Below are 21,278 nucleotides of genomic sequence, written 5' to 3' on the forward strand. Positions count from 1 at the left end.
AGGGGGTGCTGTGCACCACAGTGGGGCCACCCCCTGGGCCCTCGACTGGGGGTCCCACCTGTGTGGTTAATCACAGTGCTCTATGCGTTCAGAGCGTAATTTTAACCCCGGTTTGGCAGGGCTCAGCGGGGCAACGGGCCCAGCGCGCTGCCCCGCCCCCTGCTGGCAGGGGTGGGAGAAGCAGGGGGGGCAGAGCGTTACCACACATACTCACACCTGCAGGGGGCTCCTCCATGCTTTGCAGCTGCACAGCGGAAAACAATAAAGCCTGCGAAAAAAAGGCCAGTGTGGTCCTGAGAGACACCAACACACAAAGAGAAGAGAGAAGTGAGGGAGCGGGGAGAGAAGTGAGGGAGCGGGGAGAGAAGTGAGGGAGCGGGGAGAGAAGTGAGGGAGAGGAAGAGTGAAAAGGGAATTCAGAGCGAGCAGAGACTGCCTTAGCAACCCAACCTACAGCAACAAATAAGGTAAAGAGAGAGACTGTATTGTGGTTGTCGATACCCAGCTGTTTTTAGCACCCTTCTGTTGTACAAACTCATGGTAGCTGATACAAATATTTGTACGGAACTACTGCTACTACTGATATTTGGCCAGAATATGCGAGCGGCGCGCCATTTTGTGCATGTCTGTGCGCGTGGGCAGACATACTTCAGGACAGGCTGAGATGGGAGAGCTGAGGAGCTCTCCCATCTCACACGCATGGCCTCTCCCCCACCCCTTCTCGCTCTCTCCTTTACACACACATCGACACACACACGGCTCTGCTCTCTCCACCACGTCCTGAGGAAAAGCATGCAGACACTAATGCCGCACTAATCACCGGCGCCCAGAACTCACAGCACGCCCACTCTCCTTTCAATCGCCTTAATCAGCCAACACATTTCAATTAGCATATTGTGTTTAACCTCACTTTCATCTGCTTTTATTAGTAGATTGAGCTGTACTCTCTCTCCCCCCTATTCAGCCCTCTCTCTCTCGCCACCTCGCTCTCGCTCCACCTCCCACCTTTCTCTCTCTCCCCCTCCTTCCATCTCAAGGCTGGGTGTCTCTCTCTCCCCCTCCCATCTCAAGCCTGGGTGTCTCTCTCTTCCCCACTCCAGTAACTGTACCCGTAGAAGAGAGCAGTGTAATAGATCTATTAAAGCATCTACTGGAGTCAGACTGTTTCTCCCCTCAGCAAGGCCTAAACTAAGTCTGGATATACAACCGCATCAGTTGAGCACGCTAGTCTTATGACTCAGTTTCTTCATTGGTATTTCCATCATATTTATTTCCTGGTGGACATGAATWGTGATTTTAATCTTGGTCTTGTGACGACAGAGTAGAGTGAGTTGGTTTGATATTMAAGGATGAGCATCAGTCCGGGTCTGGATAAAGAGAGAGTATCAGGTGCATGGTATGGTAGCTGCTGCCCCACCATAACCCYCCATGTATGAACCCCCTAACCCCCATCTAATCATGGACCTACTGACTAACTGTCACCCTGCCTTCTCTTTCCACCCACCTTGCCTGTCGGACGCCTGTAGGAGAACCTGCCCAGCTGCAAGGTTTGTCCCCCTTCTCTCTCCATACCAAGCTGTGTGAATGGAGACCTGTCTCACTGCCTGTTGAGCACTGGGAAAGAGTGGGGAGGGGGACCGGCCCATAGGGCTACAGGGCAGGACACTGCATGATGCACACAATAGATAATATTGTACAATATTCCAAATAAAAAATAGCAGAATGCTTAATTGGCACTGCAACCGTGTAAAGAGGTGCTGTAGCTCCACTCTCAATGCAAACCCTCTCATATGATTTGCACACCAACATAAAGGTTCACCCCCCACCCCTGATGATGGCTGTGTATGCATGATGAACCTCTCCCTCTCAGCCAGGCCCAGGGTACAGCCAATCACCTAAATCTAAGTGCCCCCGGGGGAGCCCAGCTAATGATGCATCTCATTCATGATTCTCACTTATTCATTTCAATGAACTTAGCGAGCTAGCGCCCTGACCATGAACCCAGATGAGCAGAGTGGCGGAAAGGCATCCCGGCTGATCCCTTTAACCCAGAAGTGATCTCACAATACAGTAGTGTAGTCATGTTATTATTCCTCTCCTCCTCTGGCTCAGACCTTACCTCTCACTGGTAAATCAGCCCCTACTATCAGGTCAAGTCTCCCAACTATAGTCCTGCTGTCTTGAACTTTAAGTCATATGTTTGCCTTAATGCATGAGTGATGTTTAAGGTAGTATCTATCCTTTACAGACATCATGAGACTAACCCTTTATACTGAGGCCAGACCTGTACTCTGTTCTCTTCCTGTGACAACCCAGCTATCTGCCTCTAGTGATATCTGTCTGTGCTGCAGTTGGGCAGTGCTTGAGCAATCTCCTAGTAGTGTGTGTGTGTCGGTGTGTGTGTGTGAGGTGAAGAGAGAGCGAGGGAGAGAGACTGGTGAGAGAGACCTGGTGTGGGCTCTGTGTCACTGAAGACTTAATGAGGCAGCACACAAGAAGCTTTAGGAGTCCATGGATGTGGATAATGTGGATGATGACTCACTCCACTGTGTGCATGAGTGTGTGTGTGCACCGTGTGCCAGCCTGATAGCCATAGGGCAGTGTTTTTGACAGATGAAAGCCGCTCTCTGCATTCAGTCCAGGCTCATTACACCATTGCTCATGAGTAAGGTTAAATAATTATTGTATCATCCATGATCCTCATTCAAATAGTCACCATCTCAAATATGCCTCTATATCTGCCCTTCCCTTGACTGTAGAACATGATAGTGTTAATGAGGTGTGTTGGAAGATGTTGGTTGTCTACTGGTCTCCACTGAACACACAGTAACACACTGTGGTGATGCTACGAACATGGGAACAGATGACAGGCCCCTCATGCACATCCCTCACCACCTGGAGCCAGCCAGCCAGAACACCAGAGGGGAGTGAGGGAGGGAGGATGGAGGGGAAAGAGGGTATCAGGGAGGGAGGGAGGGAGGGAGGTTATCATGGAAGAAGGGAGGGAGGGAGGGTATCATGGAAGAAGGGAGGGAGGGAGGGTATCATGGAAGAAGGGAGGGAGGGAGGGTATCATGGAAGGAGGGAGGCTATCATGGAAGGAGGGAGGCTATCATGGAGTGGGGGAGGATGAAGGGAGAGAGGAGGACATGTATATTTCTCCTTTAAGGACCTTCTTGACTGCTTCATTGTGATTGGATATGAGGGGAGTCGATTGTTTAGCAGAATGTCAGCTGACCTCATCATACAGACAACATTAAGTAATGTTGTTGCGATGTTTACATGCACACATGCACAGGAACACAGGTGTGCACATGGTCGTAGGCTGCCAGCCAGACTGAAGTGCTTATGAGTCAGAGAGCCTCCCACAGAATCTAGGTAGCAACTAACCCAATAACAGTAACTACTTTACGGCCATTGTATTCCTGTCATTCTCTCTTTCTCCCTTTCTTTCTCTCTCTCTTTCTCTGCCGCTCTCTTCTGTGTTCCTCTAGTTACCCACACTGAGAATGACATGTTTGAAAGTTTTAAAAAAGCAAGAGGAGAAATTGCTCAGATGTTGGTGAAGTGTTTGTTTGCAAGGCTGAGTGCTGCTTGATCCCCCTGAGAGCTCATTTTTCCACGTTTGCGCTTGATTTGCTTCTTATGCTGTCTATTAAAAGTAATTACAAGCTGTTTGGAGATCTATAAGAGAACTGCTCAGGGGGAGCTCCTCCAAAACGTGTGGGAACAGAATGGAAAATTGGCACACTAGTGTGTGTGTGTGTGTGTGTGTGGGGGGGGGGGGGGGGGGTGCATGAGAATAATGATGAGAAATGAAAAGAGGGGCTACATGTAATCCATTTTTCCGTGTGTGTTTTATACAAAGGTAAATGTAATTTGTGTCTACACCCACTAATGCCAGTCCTTGATGTCTGTGTTATACAGTAGTAGAGAGTGTATTTGCGTCTCATACCTTAAGTCGCCCTGTGCTTGTTTTAGTGATGTCAGAGGTGCACCTGCCCTTCTCTCCCCCTCGCCCCGCCCGGCTCTCACACCCGCCCAGGTGTGGCTGAGCCAGCTGCTGGGGAGAATGGGACAATTAAACTCCCTCCTCCCCCTCTCTGCCTCCTCTCCCTGCTTTGTCTGGTAATTGTTAAAAGACAAACAAGCCGCTTGCCTTTCTGCGCATGATAAACACGGGCCAGCCACAATTAGCTCCTTGCTTAATTTGTTAACTATTCTGAATTTATTTTCTCGAGTGACAGTGGCATCTGTCGCAGCTGGTGAGGAAGGTGCGGGGTACAGTGGTGAGAGGCGGTGCGGGGGGTGTGGGGAGGGTGCAGGGGAGCAGAGCATCACACACCATAATAAATCACACTGACCTGAGTGTATGAGCTCACAGCAGAGGACAGAGTGCATAGGAGAGATGGAGGGAGGAGAGATGGAAAGATGGAGAGATGGAGAGATGGAGGAAGGGATGAGGTAGTCATGGACGGGGAGGAGAGTAATAGAGACAAGTTAATCAACAGAGAATAAATCAGTTGATCTTTGACCTCCAGGGTTCTCCTATGGTCTCTGTTAAGGCTCCTAATGACCTGCTATCTCATAGTTCATTTAGAATGGAAGATGTGCAGATTGGGTTTTAGATCAGTCTTTCTGATGAAGTCAGATAAAATGCTAAGTTTCTAACTCCTCTGCGCTAATTAGCATCTCCTGTCTGTCAGAGGTGATTTGAGTCTGATACGTCAGCGGGGCTCCAGGTGGGAGGCATGAGAGGATGTCACAGCTCATCTCTCTCCAGATCAAGCAGAATGTCAGCTAGAGATGATTGGGGGAAAGTTTCCCGAATGCCCCCTTCCTTTTAGCTGCTGAGGGCCGGGGGTGGAGATCCCAGCGCGGCGCAGCACAGGCCCCCCGCCTGCAATTAGCTTCTCCGTATATGCCTCTGTGTTTGTGTACGCGTGTGTGTGTTTGCACATGTTTGTGTGTGTGTATGTCTGGGTGGGAGAGGCAGGTGCTCATCCTCTGTGTTCAAAGCCCCACTCCCAGGATGCAAAGCGTGGCTCCCAGTAAGGTGACAGGCTGACCGACACATGCAGCTTTGATACAGGGTTTAGTGAGCATCACACGGTTAAATAGGAGAGGGGAGTCGGGATGTAACAGGAGGGGAAATGTACAGCTGGCAACCTGATGTGATTTAAGACTCAGGCTACCATGAGTTTTCTGGGGTTTCACTTTTTAGGGAAAATATTTGTTACAAACTTTTTTATTTTACTGTATGTTATTACACCCCATGTAATATAATTACTCCCGAATTCAAATGAAGAAGGTGTGGCAACTTTGTGGTTACATTATGCTTTAATTGGTCTAACTGGAGTAAAAACAGACAGAAGCAGGGAGGATGGAAAGAGTGTGAAAGAGATTATTAGGGCAATGGAGAGATGGAGAGAGAGAAGTGGGAGTTGGCAGGAAGATAGAGGGAGAGATGGAAAGAGGGAGATGAAGAGGGATCAGTTGGACGGTGGGGAATGAAGGGAATTTGGCAGTGAGAGGGAGTGAGGGAGAAGAGGTGGAAAGTAGTGGAGGACTGCATGAGCAGTGATTTTGATGGTGAAGAGGTGGAGGGAGGGCAGAGATGTCCACTAGGCCACTGACAGGGGGAGGCTGACCTTCCAAAGCCAGGGAGAGGTTGAGGACAGGGGGTGATGGAGAGAGGGATAAGGGACAGACACAGGGATGGGAGGATAGAGAGAGGAGAGAGGTGGGGGTGTGAGGAGAGTGATAGCTGCCTGACAGGGGCTCTTCCGGTTTTTGGCATGCGCGGTGAGCAGCTGGACTTCATTAGGCGCTGGTGTTAATTACTGGGACCAGACTGGAGCAGTGCGAGGAAAACACTCGCCTCAATTCAGCCAGGGTCACCTTGAAATCGTTTAGCATCAGAGAGAGAGAGGGGTGGAGAGACAGGGAGAAGTGGGCGCATGTGGGAGAGTGAGGCACCCATTCTTTTGTGTGTAGTGAGTAGCGCACAGATTCATGGTTGCGATTCAGGCTGTAATAAGACACAGTGTTGGTTCATTAGTGATTAGTGATCACTGATTGCTGTTGACGGCGTTTACAAATGACCATTAAATGATGCAGCTGCTGCTGATGTGGAGGGTGGTGGAAAATGGAAGCAGATCAAATCAGGATCATGCATACAGAATACAGCTCTGGGTGGATATGGACTAGTCACACTGCATTTCACTGATCTAATGTTGCTGTGCTGTCAGTGGCAGGGTAGTAAGGCTGGTTGTAGTACACAGCGTATGAAGACATTGGATACAATCAGGCATGTTCTGTACACACACACACTGAGCGGTTTTAGCAGTGAGGCGTGCAAGGTTTATCTTGGCTGTGTTTTCCTGATTACAAAGTATGATGACAGGAAGAGACTGAAAAGACTGAAATGAAAGGAAGAGACTGAAATGACAGGAAGAGACTGAAATGACAGGAAGAGACTGAAATGACAGGAAGAGACTGAAATGAAAGGAAAGAGACTGAAATGAAAGGAACTGAAGAGACTGAAATGAAAGGAAGAGACTGAAATGACAGGAAGAGACTGAAATGAAAGGAAGAGACCTGAAGATGAAAGGAAGAGACTGAAATAATGACCCAGGAAGAGACTGAAATGAAAGGAAGAGACTGAAAATGACAGGAAGAGACTGAAATGACAGGAAAGACTGAACTGAAATGAAGAGGAAGAGACGTGAAAATGAAAGGAAGAGACTGAAATGACAGGAAGAGACTGAAATGACAGGAAGAGACTGAAATGAAAGGAAGAGACTGAAATGACAGGAAGAGACTGAAATGAAAGGAAGAGAGGGCAGAGGAGAAATGCTGAAGCAATAGTATTCCGTTCTTATCTTCTCCCTCTCAAACAGTTGTGTAAAATGGTGTTTTCTCGATTCTGCTCCCTATAATAATAAAAAGGTCCCCTACAATCTCCTCCCTAATTCTCAACCATGACTGTTTTTCAAGGCTTTTTTGTCTTCTAATGCTTTCTTCTCCCCATCGAAAATCAATGCATTCTGATTCAATAATTTCCCAGAGTGCATTGCTCTGGGCTCCCTGTGTTGAGAGAGGTGACAAATCTCGCCATGGCGGTGTGAACCTTTCCCCCTCTTTCCCCTTCGTCTTTCTCCGTTTCCTCCCTGCTTTTGGTTTTCTTTCATCTCTCTCTCTTTCTCTCCCAACACTGTGTTGCGACATAGCTCAAGAATTCATTGGAATTTCACAGCCTTCCAGGGCTCTCGTGAAAAACACTCATTTGTGACGGTGCCAACCTGTTAATGGCGGATGGCGGGGTCTTGCCGAATCCCACCTCCGCTCCCCGGTGCTCGTTATGGTGCGCTCGGCGCCGCGTGCTGCCTCCCATACATCTGCCAAACTCAGCTGCCAGGGAGTGGCGTAATTATCCCGTCGGAGCAAGCGACGCCTCCATACCGCCACAACTGGGGTTTCATTAGAGACCTGCACCTGTGGAGATGCTATGGTGCCCCCAATGTGTGAGGGTGTGTGTGTGATGCATATTGCGGGGCATGAAGCTGTGGGTGTTAGGGCCGTCTGTGTGACTTAGTTTGAGGTTGTTTTTTCGCCTGTAACAGATTGATGTCTTACCATGGTGTTTGAGAGTTGAGTTTAGAGGCTGTCTGCGCTCAGAGCTCCATACTGGGTTAGTACAGTTATGATCTAACACGGTTGTCGTAGTTCACATCTGTTTTAGTCTCTAGACTGCATGTCGGATCAGTATTTTATTTTGTTCCCTCTCCCCTTTGCTTGCGTATCCCTGATATTGTTATTGTAGTGCCGTGTTCGGCAGGCCTAGTGCATAGTGAGGCAGGAATAGCAGTGCTGTCTGGGGCTGGGACGGCTGGGAGGGTTCGGGAGGGGAAAGGTGTCGCTGGCGGTAAGTGCAGGGTCATTAGCATCTCCTGACTGAGCTGAGACCTGAGAGCACAAATTCTGCTCCTTGCCTGGGCCGTCACACACACCAGCTGTGGCTGACTTCATTGCAGTGCATAAGGTCATGTGTAGAGACTTAGAGTAGACTGTGCCGGAAAGTCTTCCCGGTTAGTTCAAAACATGTGTTTGAGTGGTTACGCTAGGTTTACCAGCAGAACTCTTTACTGAGCGATGTGTCTTTTTACAGCTATATGTAGTTTCATGGATGTATCCTCTCCCTCCAGCTAGAAGCCCCCTGACAGCCAGTACGTATCCCAGTGAGGGCCCAGGCACAAGTAGTGCTCTGGTTTCCCCTGCACCCTCCCAAACAGGAGTATCTTCATCTATTACTGCTGCAGGAGACAGGCGAGAGGGGAATTAGGGGGTGCAGGGGATTTATGTGGGGGGTCACTATGGAGAGAACATAGAGGGCAGTTAGAAGGCAAGGGGGCATGGGAGTGTTCCTTTTTCTCTCTGTGAGTTCTTGCAGACCTCTGTTTTCAGTCAAGCTATGACGACGCCTGGTCCACAGCAAATCTGCCCACTAGCAGAAGTAAAGCCATGGCAAGGGAGTTAAATCAGTTTGTGTTACTGTGTGTTTGTGTGTTTGTGTGCATGTGCGCATACATGTGTATGTGTTGGCTCTGGGCGGTATTATTCCGATTTTCCCTAATAGGTGGACCARGGAAGAACCATAAACCCCTTCTAAAGAGCCTCATAGACCCACTGGACTCCCAGACTTCCTCTTATACATGCCAATCTAAGCACGGGTGATTCACACATGATGGTACAACTGCAGGAAATGTGAAAATGATCTCCCTGCCCGAGACACTGTGTGTGAGGCAGAGAGCAGGCTGAACAGACATTTCATGTCTAGATCAATGATGTGAAAAGTGGTGTAATATATTGTCAGTACAACTATAGGTTTAGTCCAGTTTAGTGTGGATCAGAGTGGTGAATGGTTTTCAGACTACTCTATCCAGCCATGATCATCTTGAACATGAGATCTCAGGGGTTAAAGATGAGGTGTCGAAGTGTCTTGCAACATTGTCTGGTTTACACATTTAATATTTATTTGCTCAACCCTCTTGAACAAATAAATATAAATTTTCTCTGCAAGACTGAGGGGATTTGGCGGGAGAGTGAGGGACTGAGTGAGGAAGGGAGGGGTCTGGCGGTTGGTCCATCAGTCACATTAAAACACGCTGACAGCCTTCGGTTCCACACTAAACTTTGGACAAATAGCTTTCAGATCGATAGTTTCCCAACAGCAATATTTGGTATCAATGCATGTTCTTCTCATTACACCACGTGGCGGCCGTCTCCACGGGCGTGAATAATTTATCCTCCCGACGTGAACTGACTGCTAAAAGAGGGGAGGCCGCTGTCTCTATTTCTCCCTCCCTCACTCTCTCTCCCTCCCCCACTCTCTCTATCTCTCCCTTTCCCTCTCTCTCTCTCTCTCTCTCTTCGTCTCTGTCTATCATCTCTCTCTCTCTCCTCTTTCTCTTCTCTCTCTCTCCTCTTACTTCTCTCCCTCTCTCTTCTCTCCTCTCCCTTATTCCCTCTCTCCCCACTCTCGCGCCACTCCTCCTCTCTTCTCTCTTCCTCCTCTTCTCCCTCCCTCATCTCTCCTTCCTCTTCTCTCTCCCTCTCTCTCTCTCACTCTCTCCCTCTCTCCTCTCAATTCAATTCAATTGATTTATTGACAATGGCAAGTCATTCATTTGTACTTACATTGTCAAAGTATACATATCGAAATAAAATAAAATATAATGTATATATATACAAAATATATTATATATTTATATCACTGCCAAAAATAAAGGAACACTTAAACAACACAATGTAATCAAGTCATCACACTTCTGTGAAATTCAAACTGTCCATTAGAGAAGCAAACACTGATTGAAATAAATTTCACATGCTGTTGTGCAAATGGAATAGACAACAGGTGGAAATTATAGACAATTAGCAAGACACCCCCAATAAAGGAGTGGTTCTGCAGGTGGTGACAAGACCAAGTCTCATTCCTATGCTTCCTGGCTGATTTTTGCTCACTTGAATGCTGCGGGTGCTTCCTCTAGTGGTAGGCACTGATATCGCGCAGATCCTCACATAACCCACCACAAGTGAGCTCACGCCTCGCTACGTGCAGCTCATCAGGACTGGCAAAATCATGCGAGCTGATGGAAGGAAGTTTGCTGTGTTTGTCAGCCCGTAGTGTCCAGAGCATGGAGCGCTACCAGGAGACAGGCCAGTACATCGAGAGAGTGAGAGGAACCGTAGGAGGGAACAACCCAGCAGCAGACCGCTACCTCCGCTTGTACGCAAGGAGGAGCAACATCTCAGCCAGAGCCCTGCAAAAATGACTCCAGCAGGCACAAATGTGCAGTGTATCTGCTCAAACAAGTCAGAAACAGACTCCATGAGAGGCTGGTATGAACCGGGGCCCGATATTCACAAGGTCCAGGTGGGCGGCCTTAATCCGCGTTCCATAACCTCACAACAGCAACTTCTCCGATGCCAGGACTGATTTGCGCTTGCCGCATAGACACACCAAGATTGGCACTTCGCCACTAGCGCCCTATTGCTCTTCACAGATGAAGCAGGTTCAAACACGCACATGTGAAAGGAGTGGAAGAGTCTGAGACGCCGGTGGAGTGAACGTTTGCTGCTGCACAACTCCCAGCTGAAACCGGTTTTTGGTGTAGGATCAGTCATGGTGTGGGGTGGCTTTCTTTGGGGGGCCGCACAGCCTCCATGTGCTGTCGCCAGAGGTAGCCTGAACGCCATTGTAGGTCGAGATGAGATTGCTCAACCTTGTGAGACCATGCTGCTGGTGCGGTTTTGCCCTGGGTCCTCTAACGCAAGACATGCAGACTCATGTGGCCTGGAGTGTGTCAGAGTTCCCTGCAAGAGGAAGGCAATTGAATGCATGCGACTGCATGCCGTTCCCAGACCTGCATCCAATTGAGCACATCTGGGACATCATTCTTTGGCTCCATCCACCATTGCACGTTGCACACAGACTGTCAGGAGTTGGGGATGGTTAGTCCACGGTCTGGAGGAGATGCCCTCAGGGACCAATCCGCCTCCGCATCAGGAGCTGCCATGCGTTGTAGGGAGTCATACAAAGGCACGGGAGCGCCACACACACACTACTGAGCCTCATTTTGACTTGTTGTTAAGGACATTTACAGTTCAAAGTTGGATTCAGCCCTGATAGTGTGGTGTTTCCTTACATTTTGAGTGTGACTCCAAATCCAGACTCCATAGGGTTGATAATTTTGATTTCCATTAAACATTTGTGTGATTTTGTTGTCCGCACGATTCAACTATGTAAGGAAAAAAGTATTTACATAAGAATCATTTCATTCATTCGAGATCTAGGAATGTGTTTATTTTAGTGTTCCTGTATTTTTTGAGCAGTTGTATATAATAAATGGGGACCAACAGCAATAATAATAGTAGTAGGTGGACATGGGATTACCATTAAACAACAACTACACTAACAATAATTAATCAGAACAACAATACATTAAAGCAACAGTAGTAAAGTGCTCAACATTTGACTGGGAAGACCATGACCTGGTAGAAAGACAAAAACAAAAACCAAGAGTGGAAAATTATCAACATTACTTTGCACATTTTCACTGGCTGTCCCACCAGGTTGTGGCAGGACGGAACCACATATTTGGGCTGCCAAACTGCGCATTTGGCTTTTTCAACCCAATAAATAGTTAGATTTCTTCAATCTTTTATATTTCAAATTCTGTGTATTGAATTATAATATTTTTGGAAAGAAATTTGCTCGTTTAGGTCTGAGTATTATGTGTCACAGTCGTCATAGGAAATGCAGCTCTCTCTACCTCTCCCTAAGAGAGTGAGCACAACTGTCCTCATCTGTCTCTTTCTCGTGTATCTTTTGTTCTCTCATCCTGTTCTCGTCTCTGTCCTGCTTTTCTCTCGTCTCGCTCCTCTCTCCTCTCTGTCCTCATCTCTCCGTCTGTCTCTCCTTCTGTCTCTTCTCGGGTGTATCTTTCTCTTCTCCTGTCTCTCTCCCTCTCTGTCTCGTTTCTGTATCATTCTCGTCTCTCTCCTCTGTCCTCCTCCCTCTCTCTCTCCTCTCATCTCTCTCTCTCTGTCTCTCTCTTTCCTCATCTTCTCATCTCGTCTTCCGGTTCTCTCCGTCTCCTCTCCTCTCTCTCTCTGCTGTCTGTCTGTCTGTCTGTCTGTCTGTCTGTCTGTCTGTCTGTCTGTCTGTCTGTCTGTCTGTCTGTCTGTCTGTCTGTCGTGCGTGCGTGCGTGCGTGCGTGCGTGCGTGCGTGCGTGCCCAGGGCAGAGGATGAAGGACCTAACAACTAAACCATTTTTCTACATTTTGAACCTACCCCCCTCCTTCTCTCTTGCTTACTCATGCAAACTCACTTCCTTCCGCTATTTATTCACTCACTTTTCCCCCTGCAATCTGCACTCTGTAATTGTGTTGGTGTTACATGTTGGTATTTTTAGTTTGTCGCTGATATTAGTTCAGTTTGACCTGATCTGATGTTCAGGTTGTACTAATATTGACTTAAGTAATCATGACTTTTAATGAGTCTTTGTGTTTTCATTGAGTCTTAAGCTATTTCAGATAGCTCACTGCCCACTGAGGGCACAGCTAAGACATTAGACCATTTCCCTGCTTTTGCTCAGGTAGATATGGGGGGCTGGGGGTTTCACCCCCTCTTCCTGTGCCAGTAGTGTGACAGCCCTGGTGGGGTGGGCTAAGGTCAGTCCTGCCCACTGCAACGCATCAGAGCTGAGGATAATGGAGGTCCTGAGACAGACAGGGCTAATGCAAGCGAGACCTCTCTCTATGGGGCTGAGCGCTAGACCTCCTATTGCCCCCCCAGCCCCCCTCCTCGAGCCTCCCCCCTTTGTCTTTCCGCCCCACGCGATGCTCATCGCTAAGTATTATAAATGTTAGCTTAGACCCGGCAATAATCTTCCCCATAATAATAAAGTTTTATTGCCGTGTTCCTATTAGCGAGTTAATGTTGTCTGCTGATGGCGTGTAATTGTGCTTCTTCTCTGCTTTGCGAGTCCCACATTCCCTCATGCCCAATCAGCTCCGCACGGGGAGAGGAAATAAATAGCCTAATGCTGTTTTAATTACAGAAAACATAAAGCTGGCAGCCCACTCCCTAACTTCAGCTCTCTTCTCGCACTGTATACCTGCAGATCACTACACCACCCCCCACAACCCTACAGACAACGGGGGGGGGGCGCAAGGTCCGAAGCCTTCTAACTCATAAATGCAGGATGTCATAATACGAATACACACACAAACGTGGGCAAACAAGGACAAAGGCATCTTCTCTCACACACCTACATTCTTCATATCTTACACATACCGTACACTGACTGTATACACACATATCAGCACGCATGCTCACCTAGCCTCTCACTCCCACACGGCTCCAGAGGGAACACATCGTTCAGTCCACCCTATATGGGCTAAAAAAACGAAATAAAAATACTTTCTGGACATTTCTGACTAGTTATAAATAGCTCTCTAAGGTATGCAATGACTGACATGACAAGAGGAACTGATGATGCACTACCCAATTAAAAAATTGCACCTTGTACATTCTACTATTACCCTGCGCCTCTCCTGCCGACCCGCGCACCCCACAGTTTGGAAACCAATGTTCTAGACTCTCATCCTGCACATGTCACACAGACACGCTGTTCCAGACGCCCGCCACTGTTCTTATTTTATCCCACACTTTGGCCCCTCTGAGAGGCGACGGAGCACGCTCCCCGATAGGCCTGACACTCGACCAGATGTTAAGAGCACTCCTGCTGTAATTAATCTGATGAAAGAGAGAGAGAGAGACTGTTTCCATCTCTGGAGGGCACAGGGCTGGATTGAGTGGGCCGCTCAACAACACATTTAACAAAAACTAGGGCCCCTTAAATTGAAGGCCTGCCTCTGTCATTAGAGGTAGTGTCGACCCTGGTAGACCGTGAAGGCCTCTGAAGCTACAGGGTTAAGTGTTATTTTCTGTGTGTGAGAAGGAGGCTGCTCTTCTCTTTAGTATGTGTGTGGGGGCCCGGCTCAGAGGGCTTGTATGCAGATGAGAGGGATGGAGGGTTTGATTGAAGGCACTGGGGCTCATGCCCTGAGGCCTTGGTCCTGTGTGGCTGGCTAACGGGGAGCAGAGCGCCTGCCCGCCCCCACCCTCTCCCCTGGATCGATATGGCCTGCGTGTGCACTGCTCGTTAATGCATGGCAGAGGGGAGCCAGGGGCTCTCGGAGGCCCTGTCCGGGGAACACAGCAGTCCCAGCACCTGGACAGAACACGCACTGAGCAGGGCTGAGAGCACAGCACAGACAGGTAGGATCAAGACGGACACAAAGAGACAGACCAAGCTGGATCACACACTTTCTGTCCACAAAAAGGACAGACGGACGGACGGACGGACGGACGAGCAAACACTGGTTCAAATGGGTCACAGGTTGAGCCAGTGACAGTGCTGTATGTGTGACATACTTGGCCAAATTGTTGTATGTTGGGTTTATTGACAGATCAGGGATTGGTATTGGCCAACTAATACCGACGCAAGATACTAAAGTAAGACAAAGAGAAAGTGACAGAGAGTTTAGGTGTGATTGTGAAGGAGTTGTTACATTTGTCACGTTAGCCTGGATGTGCTCATACACAGCCACAGTCACACATAGAAAAGCTACTAATACCAGTTGTTAGATACCAGTGTGTCCTCCTAACACATTCACCCAGGCATTAGCACCCCCAGTCACACCTGGACAGAGCTCATCTGTGGGCGCCAAAACGATACCTTACAATTGACCCTGGTGTGTGTGTGTGTGCATGTGTGTGTGGAAACAATGGGTGGTCTTTGGAGCAGAGCTGTTGAAGTGGAAGGGTCCATGAGTGTGAAAAGCAGTCCATCTCGCAGTCAAGGACACCTCTAATTACAGCAGCAGGGGGTTGTGGGAAGGGGGTGGGGATGCGGGCCGGGATTCTTTTTAGGCTTTTTGTGTTGTGTTTATGAGCCCAATATGTTTTGGCCAGATGCATGATGATAGATGCTGTTCATTAATGTAATGTGGATGTATCTGCTGTGTCTGTCTGTGGGCAGTGGCCTGTAGGGGCAGTGCTAGAGGATGCAGGAAATGAACTAGCGGGACTAGAGTGATGCCGAGGTGATAGAGGTGTAGGGTGGTGTGGTGAGGGGCAGTGATAGCTGTGGTGAGGGGCAGCGATGTGGTGTAAAGGGGTTAGTGATGAGGGGGTGTTTTTCACATTTTGAGAGTCTGGTCTCATCACCTCTACGGAGAGCTGCTGACGAGGTGCTGAAACACTAATGGCCTCTGCTCTCCCCTCTTCCTCCCTCCTCTCACTCGCTTCCTTCTCCTTCTCAGTTCTCCTCTCATTCTCGGCTCTAATGTGACGATTAGGACGTTTACCTGCTAATGAAGCCCATGGCTCGACATGGCCAGGATGGGTGCTGATTGGGCTGGGTGGGGGGGGTGTGTCTGTTCCCCTCTGATCACATCTACTTTCCACACACAGAACTGTAGAATGTCTCGCGCCTCTGCCCTCTAGTGATTTTGTGATTAGAGGTGAGCTTTAGCACATCATTAGTAAAGGATTTTGCAAAAATAACCCCTTGTCGGAGAAGAACAAGCTGAAGGACTTGATTAATGAATTTATGTTGTTGCCGCAGAAACAAGAAGATTCAGAATCCTGATCTTGCGTTGTGTGTCCTCAGCAGACCATCGTTATTAGCATAATAATAGTTTCCATTGTTTACAAGAAAGAAGTGTTTCAATTGTATGCTTTGGTAGTATTACAAGCTCTGCTCTTGATTAGAGAGTAATGACTCAGGGTGAGGTGACTGTTAGGTCAATGGCCTAGGACGGTCTCAAAGCAGAGACACACAACCTCTGGTCTTTCACTCTCCCCTATCCCCACTCTCCCCCATCCCCACTATCCCCACTCTCCTGCCCTCATCCCTCACTCACACCCTCTACATAGCTCCAGCACTCAGCATTGTGCACCAGGGGGCATCAGGGTTTGGCCTGCATAGACTTAACTCCCTCCTCCCATTCTGAGGGCTGAGACGGGGGTTGAAGGTTTTAGGAGTTGGCAAGCAGACTGGTGAAAAGGGGACACCCAGGGGGACCTTTGCAGAATAGGAGGTGGGTATTGAGTATGGATCTGTAAGAGAACTGGACTGTAGCTGTTTATATTTGGCAGGTGATTGGTTGCCCAACACCCCCCCCCCCCCACCCTGTAGTGGATACGAGAGGTCTGTTCCATCTCTCAGGGGGTTAAAGGCAGGGTGGGGGAGGGGCACTGAAGTTGTATTGTATTCCCAGCCTTAGAGGATGTAGTGCACTATAGTGTGCATAAACAAGAGCAAGTTAAAGGATTGGTCTCTATAGCCTAAACCAGTTAGCCCCGCTGACCTAATCCAATTAACCTCAACCAGGCCTGTTACCCAGATCTGCTGCTCTGGCTTGTAAAGGACTTCATTGTGTGTATTTCATATGTGAGTTGTAATATGCGTGTCCGTGAGATAGTGTATGTACGTTTGTGTGTCTGTGTTGAACCTCGTCAGTATAAAAGCTTGGTGTTGTTGCCGAGCTGTTAGTCTCTGCTGTTTATCCCTCTCACGCTGGCTTGTGAAACGCCAGATAAATGCGGATCTTCTGTCACCACGGAGCTCCCACTAATTACGGCAGCTTAAGTGCTTTAACCACTGTTATCACAAACTGTTCAATCCTGAGACCTTGTCAAAATACCCTCACCCCCTCCCCGCCACTGTTCGTGAGTGTGCGTGCCCGTGTGCGTCTGTGTGTGTGTGTGTTTATGCTCAGCGACCATGAAAGACTACTTCCAGCCAGTGCAGCAGAGTGTCTCTGTGCGTTCGACAGATCCTGTGTGTGAAGAAAAGTAGAACGTGATGGCACTTGACGAGCTGTTGAACACAGATTTTACAGTGCATAATTTTAAAGTTTCCTCCTGTTATTGTTCAGTGATTTTACCTCAGTGACTGCCCCACACACACCCGGCTGCCTGTGGTCTGCCTATTAGCAGCAGCGTTGCCGAGGCCATAACGCTTCATTTATTTAATGTGAGAGAGCCCAGAGAGGAGAAGGTTTGGGCGCACTAATGTATTTTTCTGCATCTTTTTTTTCCTTTTGTCTTGTTCTCTTTATCTCCCTCCATGCCGCTCCCTCTCCTCCCGTTTAATTAATTGGCTTCCTGGGAAGAATGAACAACACTAAGTTTCAAAAGAAAAAAAGTGTCAGGAGAGAAAGGGAAAGAGTAGAAGGTGTGCAGTAGCAGGCAATGCCTCAGAGTTTGGTGTCTTTTTGTCTCTGGTGGAGGGGGAAGGTGTAAACCCAGCAGGGTAACACCGAGCAAGGAGGAGGAGCTAGCTGGATCTTAATGGAGTGTCGGGCGTGTGTTTATCTGTTCCCTAGTCACTGTTTATCACCCAGTCATGTGGAACTAATTTACTAATTGAGTTTGAGGCTGGGAACGACGTGGCAAGAGGGGTCTGCCGAGGGTCCACATGGGGCAATGTGGGCCGCCACTGCTCCCTATGCAACTGTCTGTGTGCGTATGTGTGCAGTGTGTGCAGTGCATACGTGTGTGTGCATGGTAGTGCATGTGTGTGTTTATGCATGTAATGTTTAAGTGGACTGGGCAAGTGATGGACTCCCCAATCTGTGAGTGACAGCTGGGCAGTTTGGGAAGAGCCGTGGGAGTCATAAAGGGCTGAATTAAACTCTGCTGTGCCGGGCCGCTGCCAACAGACACCGCCATTTTAGGAAAGACAGAGCACAGCGTTGCCACTTCTCCCGCTCTCTCTCTACCTCTTTTTTGCTCTCTTTCTTGTTTCTCCTTGTCCCTCCCTTCTCAGTTGACCTTGTTAGTGGGTGATTTGACCTGGAATTTTAACGAGGGGTAGTGGGGTGCAGTGGTCAACATTTGGCTGTGGCCCTGGTGGGTGTCAGGAACAGGAGACGGGGAGGGGGGTGACCAGGCGGGGTCCTCTATATCTGACATTCTACCACTGATCTCTCCTGTCTGATCACATACAGGGGTCCATTCTGGTCACAGAGGAAGCGGGGAAATGACCATAATAAACCAACCGTGAAAATGTTCTGGGTTAGAATCAGCTTTGATCTTATTAGTAGCTGGCAGACTTGTGGTCTGGTGCAGTGGCCATGTTGCATTGGTGGATGTTCTGTAGGAAAATGAAAGGCAGGAACATGAATAGTAGAGGAGAAAGACAGAATGGGCACCAAGAAAAGAGAATGAGCGGGTGAAAGAGAAGGAGCGCGTGGGGTGCAGGCAGGCAGTGCTGAAAGGGTTACTGGGAGTTGAGCGCGCGGGCAGACTCTTTTGGGCTAACTTACAGCAGCTGCAGACTCTTTTGGGCTAACTTACAGCAGCTGCAGACTCTTTTGGGCTAACTTACAGCAGCTGCAGACTCTTTTGGGCTAACTTACAGCAGCTGCAGACTCTTTTGGGCTAACTTACAGCAGCTGCAGAGCCCCGCTGGTAGATTAAAAGCGGCTCCCCGGCCCCGAATGAAGTACATCGGGAGCCGGGAGGGGCCCAACACAGCTGTCACCCAGGCCAAACTTTCCCAGCAGCCCCGGGAGCACAGAATGGCCAGGCCCCAAAGAACCAAGCCGCCACCCCCAGATTTGGGCTTCAGAGGGCCAGGCCTGGGGGTGGAGGGTTGGAAGGGTAGTTGGTGGCTAATCGTTTGTTTATGGAGGATCATGGGGCGTATGTGAGGAGGGTGGGGTTGAATGTGTGTGTGTGGGGGCGTGTTGGGGTGCAGGTGGAATTTAGGAGAGGAGAATGTCTTGTGCTGTTGTTCTGTGTTTTACCGCATGCTTTACAATGGTAATGTGGCTTAAACCCTGGGGAAATGGTTGATTTAGAGTTAACAGGCTCTCCACAATACCTCTCCAGTCTGTCACTAAGGTCCAGTGGTCAGTGTTGAACCCAGCCTTCGTCACAGCTCAGTGGTACAACAGTGATCCACAGAGGCCAGACTGGAGGGAGGAACAGCAGCGAGATCAGCCACATGCAACGAGTGTGACGCATAGCAAACAGACGCTGCTCACATCATATTGTCTTGTCAGATTTGGTTTTGTTTTTGTGTGTGAAGTATTCTCTTGTACATTGACATACAAGCACACACACACTGACAGGCTCATGTCATGGGGGACTGGGGCTTGCTGAGGAGGCTGGAGTCAGTGGGGCTCTGTGGGCTGGGCATGGGGGACTGGGGCTTGCTGAGGAGGCTGGAGTCAGTGGGGCTCTGTGGGCTGGGCAGGGGGGACTTCTGTCACGCACACATGCCCTCACCCATGAAAACAGAACAATGACACAGGAGCTCAGCTCATAAACAAACCATGCACATGTCTCTTGCCTATTCTAAAACTGCAGCACCACTAGAATACTAACCCTGGTGAGAGTACCCTCCTTCTGTTGATGCTGTGTGGTGTGGGGAGGTTGTGTGTAGTGTAGTGTTTTGTGTGTGTTTGTTTGTGTGTGCATGGGTGTGTTTGTGCACACTTGTGTGTCTTTGTGCGTGTGTATGGGGTGTGTGATTGTATTGTGTGTGTGTCTGTGTATCGGCATCTCAGATCCTGATGAAAGCGTGCGGGTGGTGCCAGCGTCCTGTCCTGTGGATGAATGAGGCTCGGCCTCCCTGGATGCAGTTGGCCCTGCCACTCTGTGGCCCCTCCCCTCCTGGTCTCTGCACGCCGCCCGGCAGGACAGGCAGACCAATCGAAGGGCTGACAAGAGAGCCTTTTCATTCGTGGGGAAAGGCTCTGTCCAGCTGGGAGGGGGGGGGYSACACACGCTGATCACCAGTGTGGGCATACAGCCCTACTAAGGGAGGGATGGAGGGATGGAGGGGAAAGGGAGGAGATGAGGACATGGATTTGGCAGCACACAGACCTGGTCTCCATAATGGTGGACTTGAGCCATTCCACCCACAGCCCTATTCTATTGGTCTCCTCCACTGTGGAGACAAGCTAGAGCTCCACTCCTCTGGTTTAAAGATCATGCTAGAGCTTTATTCTCTGGTTTAAGACATGCTAGAGGCTTTATTCTCTGGTTTAAGACATGCTAGAGCTTTATTCCTCTGGTTTAAAGACATGCTAGAGCTTTATTCCTCTGGTTTAAGACATGCTAGAAGCTTTATTCTCTGGTTTAAGACATCTAGAGCTTTATATTCCTCTGGTTTAAGACATGCTAGAGCTTTATTCTCTGGTTTAAGACATTCTAGAGCTTTATTCTCTGGTTTAAGACATGCTAGAGCTTTATTCCTCTGGTTTAAGACATGCTAGAGAGTATTCCTATGGTTAAAACATGCTAGAAGCTTTATTCCTCTGGTTAAAAGACATGCTAGAGGTCAATTCCTCTGGTTTAAGACATGCTAGAGGTTCATCTCTGGTTTAAGACATGCTAGAGCTTTATTCCTCTGGTTTAAGACATGCTAAGAGCTTGGTATTCCTCTGGTTTAAGACATGCTAGAGGTCAATTTCTGGTTTAAGACATGCTAGAGGCATTTATCTCCTCTGGTTTAAACATGCTAGAGTTCAATTCTCTGGTTTAAGACATGCTAGAGGTCAATTTCTGGTTTAAGACATGCTAGAGCTCTTATTCCTCTGGTTTAAGACATGCTAGAGTCAATTAATCTGGTTTAAACTGCTAGAGCTATTCTCTGGTTTAAAGACATGCTAGAGTTCAATTCTCTGGTTTAAGACATGAATGAGGTCAATTCCTCGGTTTAAGACATGCTAGAGGTCAATTCATCTGGTTTAAGAACATGGTAAGGGTCAATTCATCTGGTTTAAGACATGCTAGAGGTCAATTACTCTGGTTTAAGAACATGCTAGAGCTTATTCCTCTGTTTAAGACATGCTAGGTCATTCTCTGGTTTAAAGACATGCTAGAGCTTTATTCCTCTGGTTTAAGACATGCTAAGAGGTCAATTCCTCTGGTTTAAAGACATCTAGAGTCAATTATCTGGTTAAGACATGCTAGATGCTTTATTCCTCTGGTTTAAGACATGCTCGAGGCTTTATTCCTCTGTTAAGAACATGCTAGAGGTCAATTCATCTGTTTAAGACATGCTAGAGGTCAATTACCTCTGGTTTAAGACATGCTAGAGTTATATTCTATCTTGGTTTAAGACATGCTAGAGTCAAATTCACTCTGGTTTAAGACATGCTAGAGGTCAATTCAGGTCTTGTTAGG

At 48.4% G+C, this 21,278-nt stretch overlaps 1 protein-coding gene across 2 annotated transcripts in view; it reads left to right on the forward strand.

Annotated features, from left to right (window-relative positions):
- LOC111952511 (zinc finger protein 423) overlaps positions 1-21,278 on the forward strand; it is a 171,886-nt gene that overhangs the window by 103,853 nt on the left and 46,755 nt on the right. Inside the window, exon 6 of one of the 2 annotated variants that reach the window (XM_023971242.2) lies at positions 1,527-1,547. The exons of the other annotated variant lie outside the window; for it this stretch is intronic. Within the exon in view, the coding sequence (XP_023827010.1) occupies positions 1,527-1,547 (21 nt within the window). The remainder of the gene's footprint in view (positions 1-1,526; positions 1,548-21,278) is intronic. 2 annotated transcript variants of the gene reach the window in all.

Source organism: Salvelinus sp. IW2-2015, linkage group LG26, assembly GCF_002910315.2.
Source record: "Salvelinus sp. IW2-2015 linkage group LG26, ASM291031v2, whole genome shotgun sequence".
In the NCBI taxonomy this organism is placed as follows: domain Eukaryota; kingdom Metazoa; phylum Chordata; class Actinopteri; order Salmoniformes; family Salmonidae; genus Salvelinus; species Salvelinus sp. IW2-2015.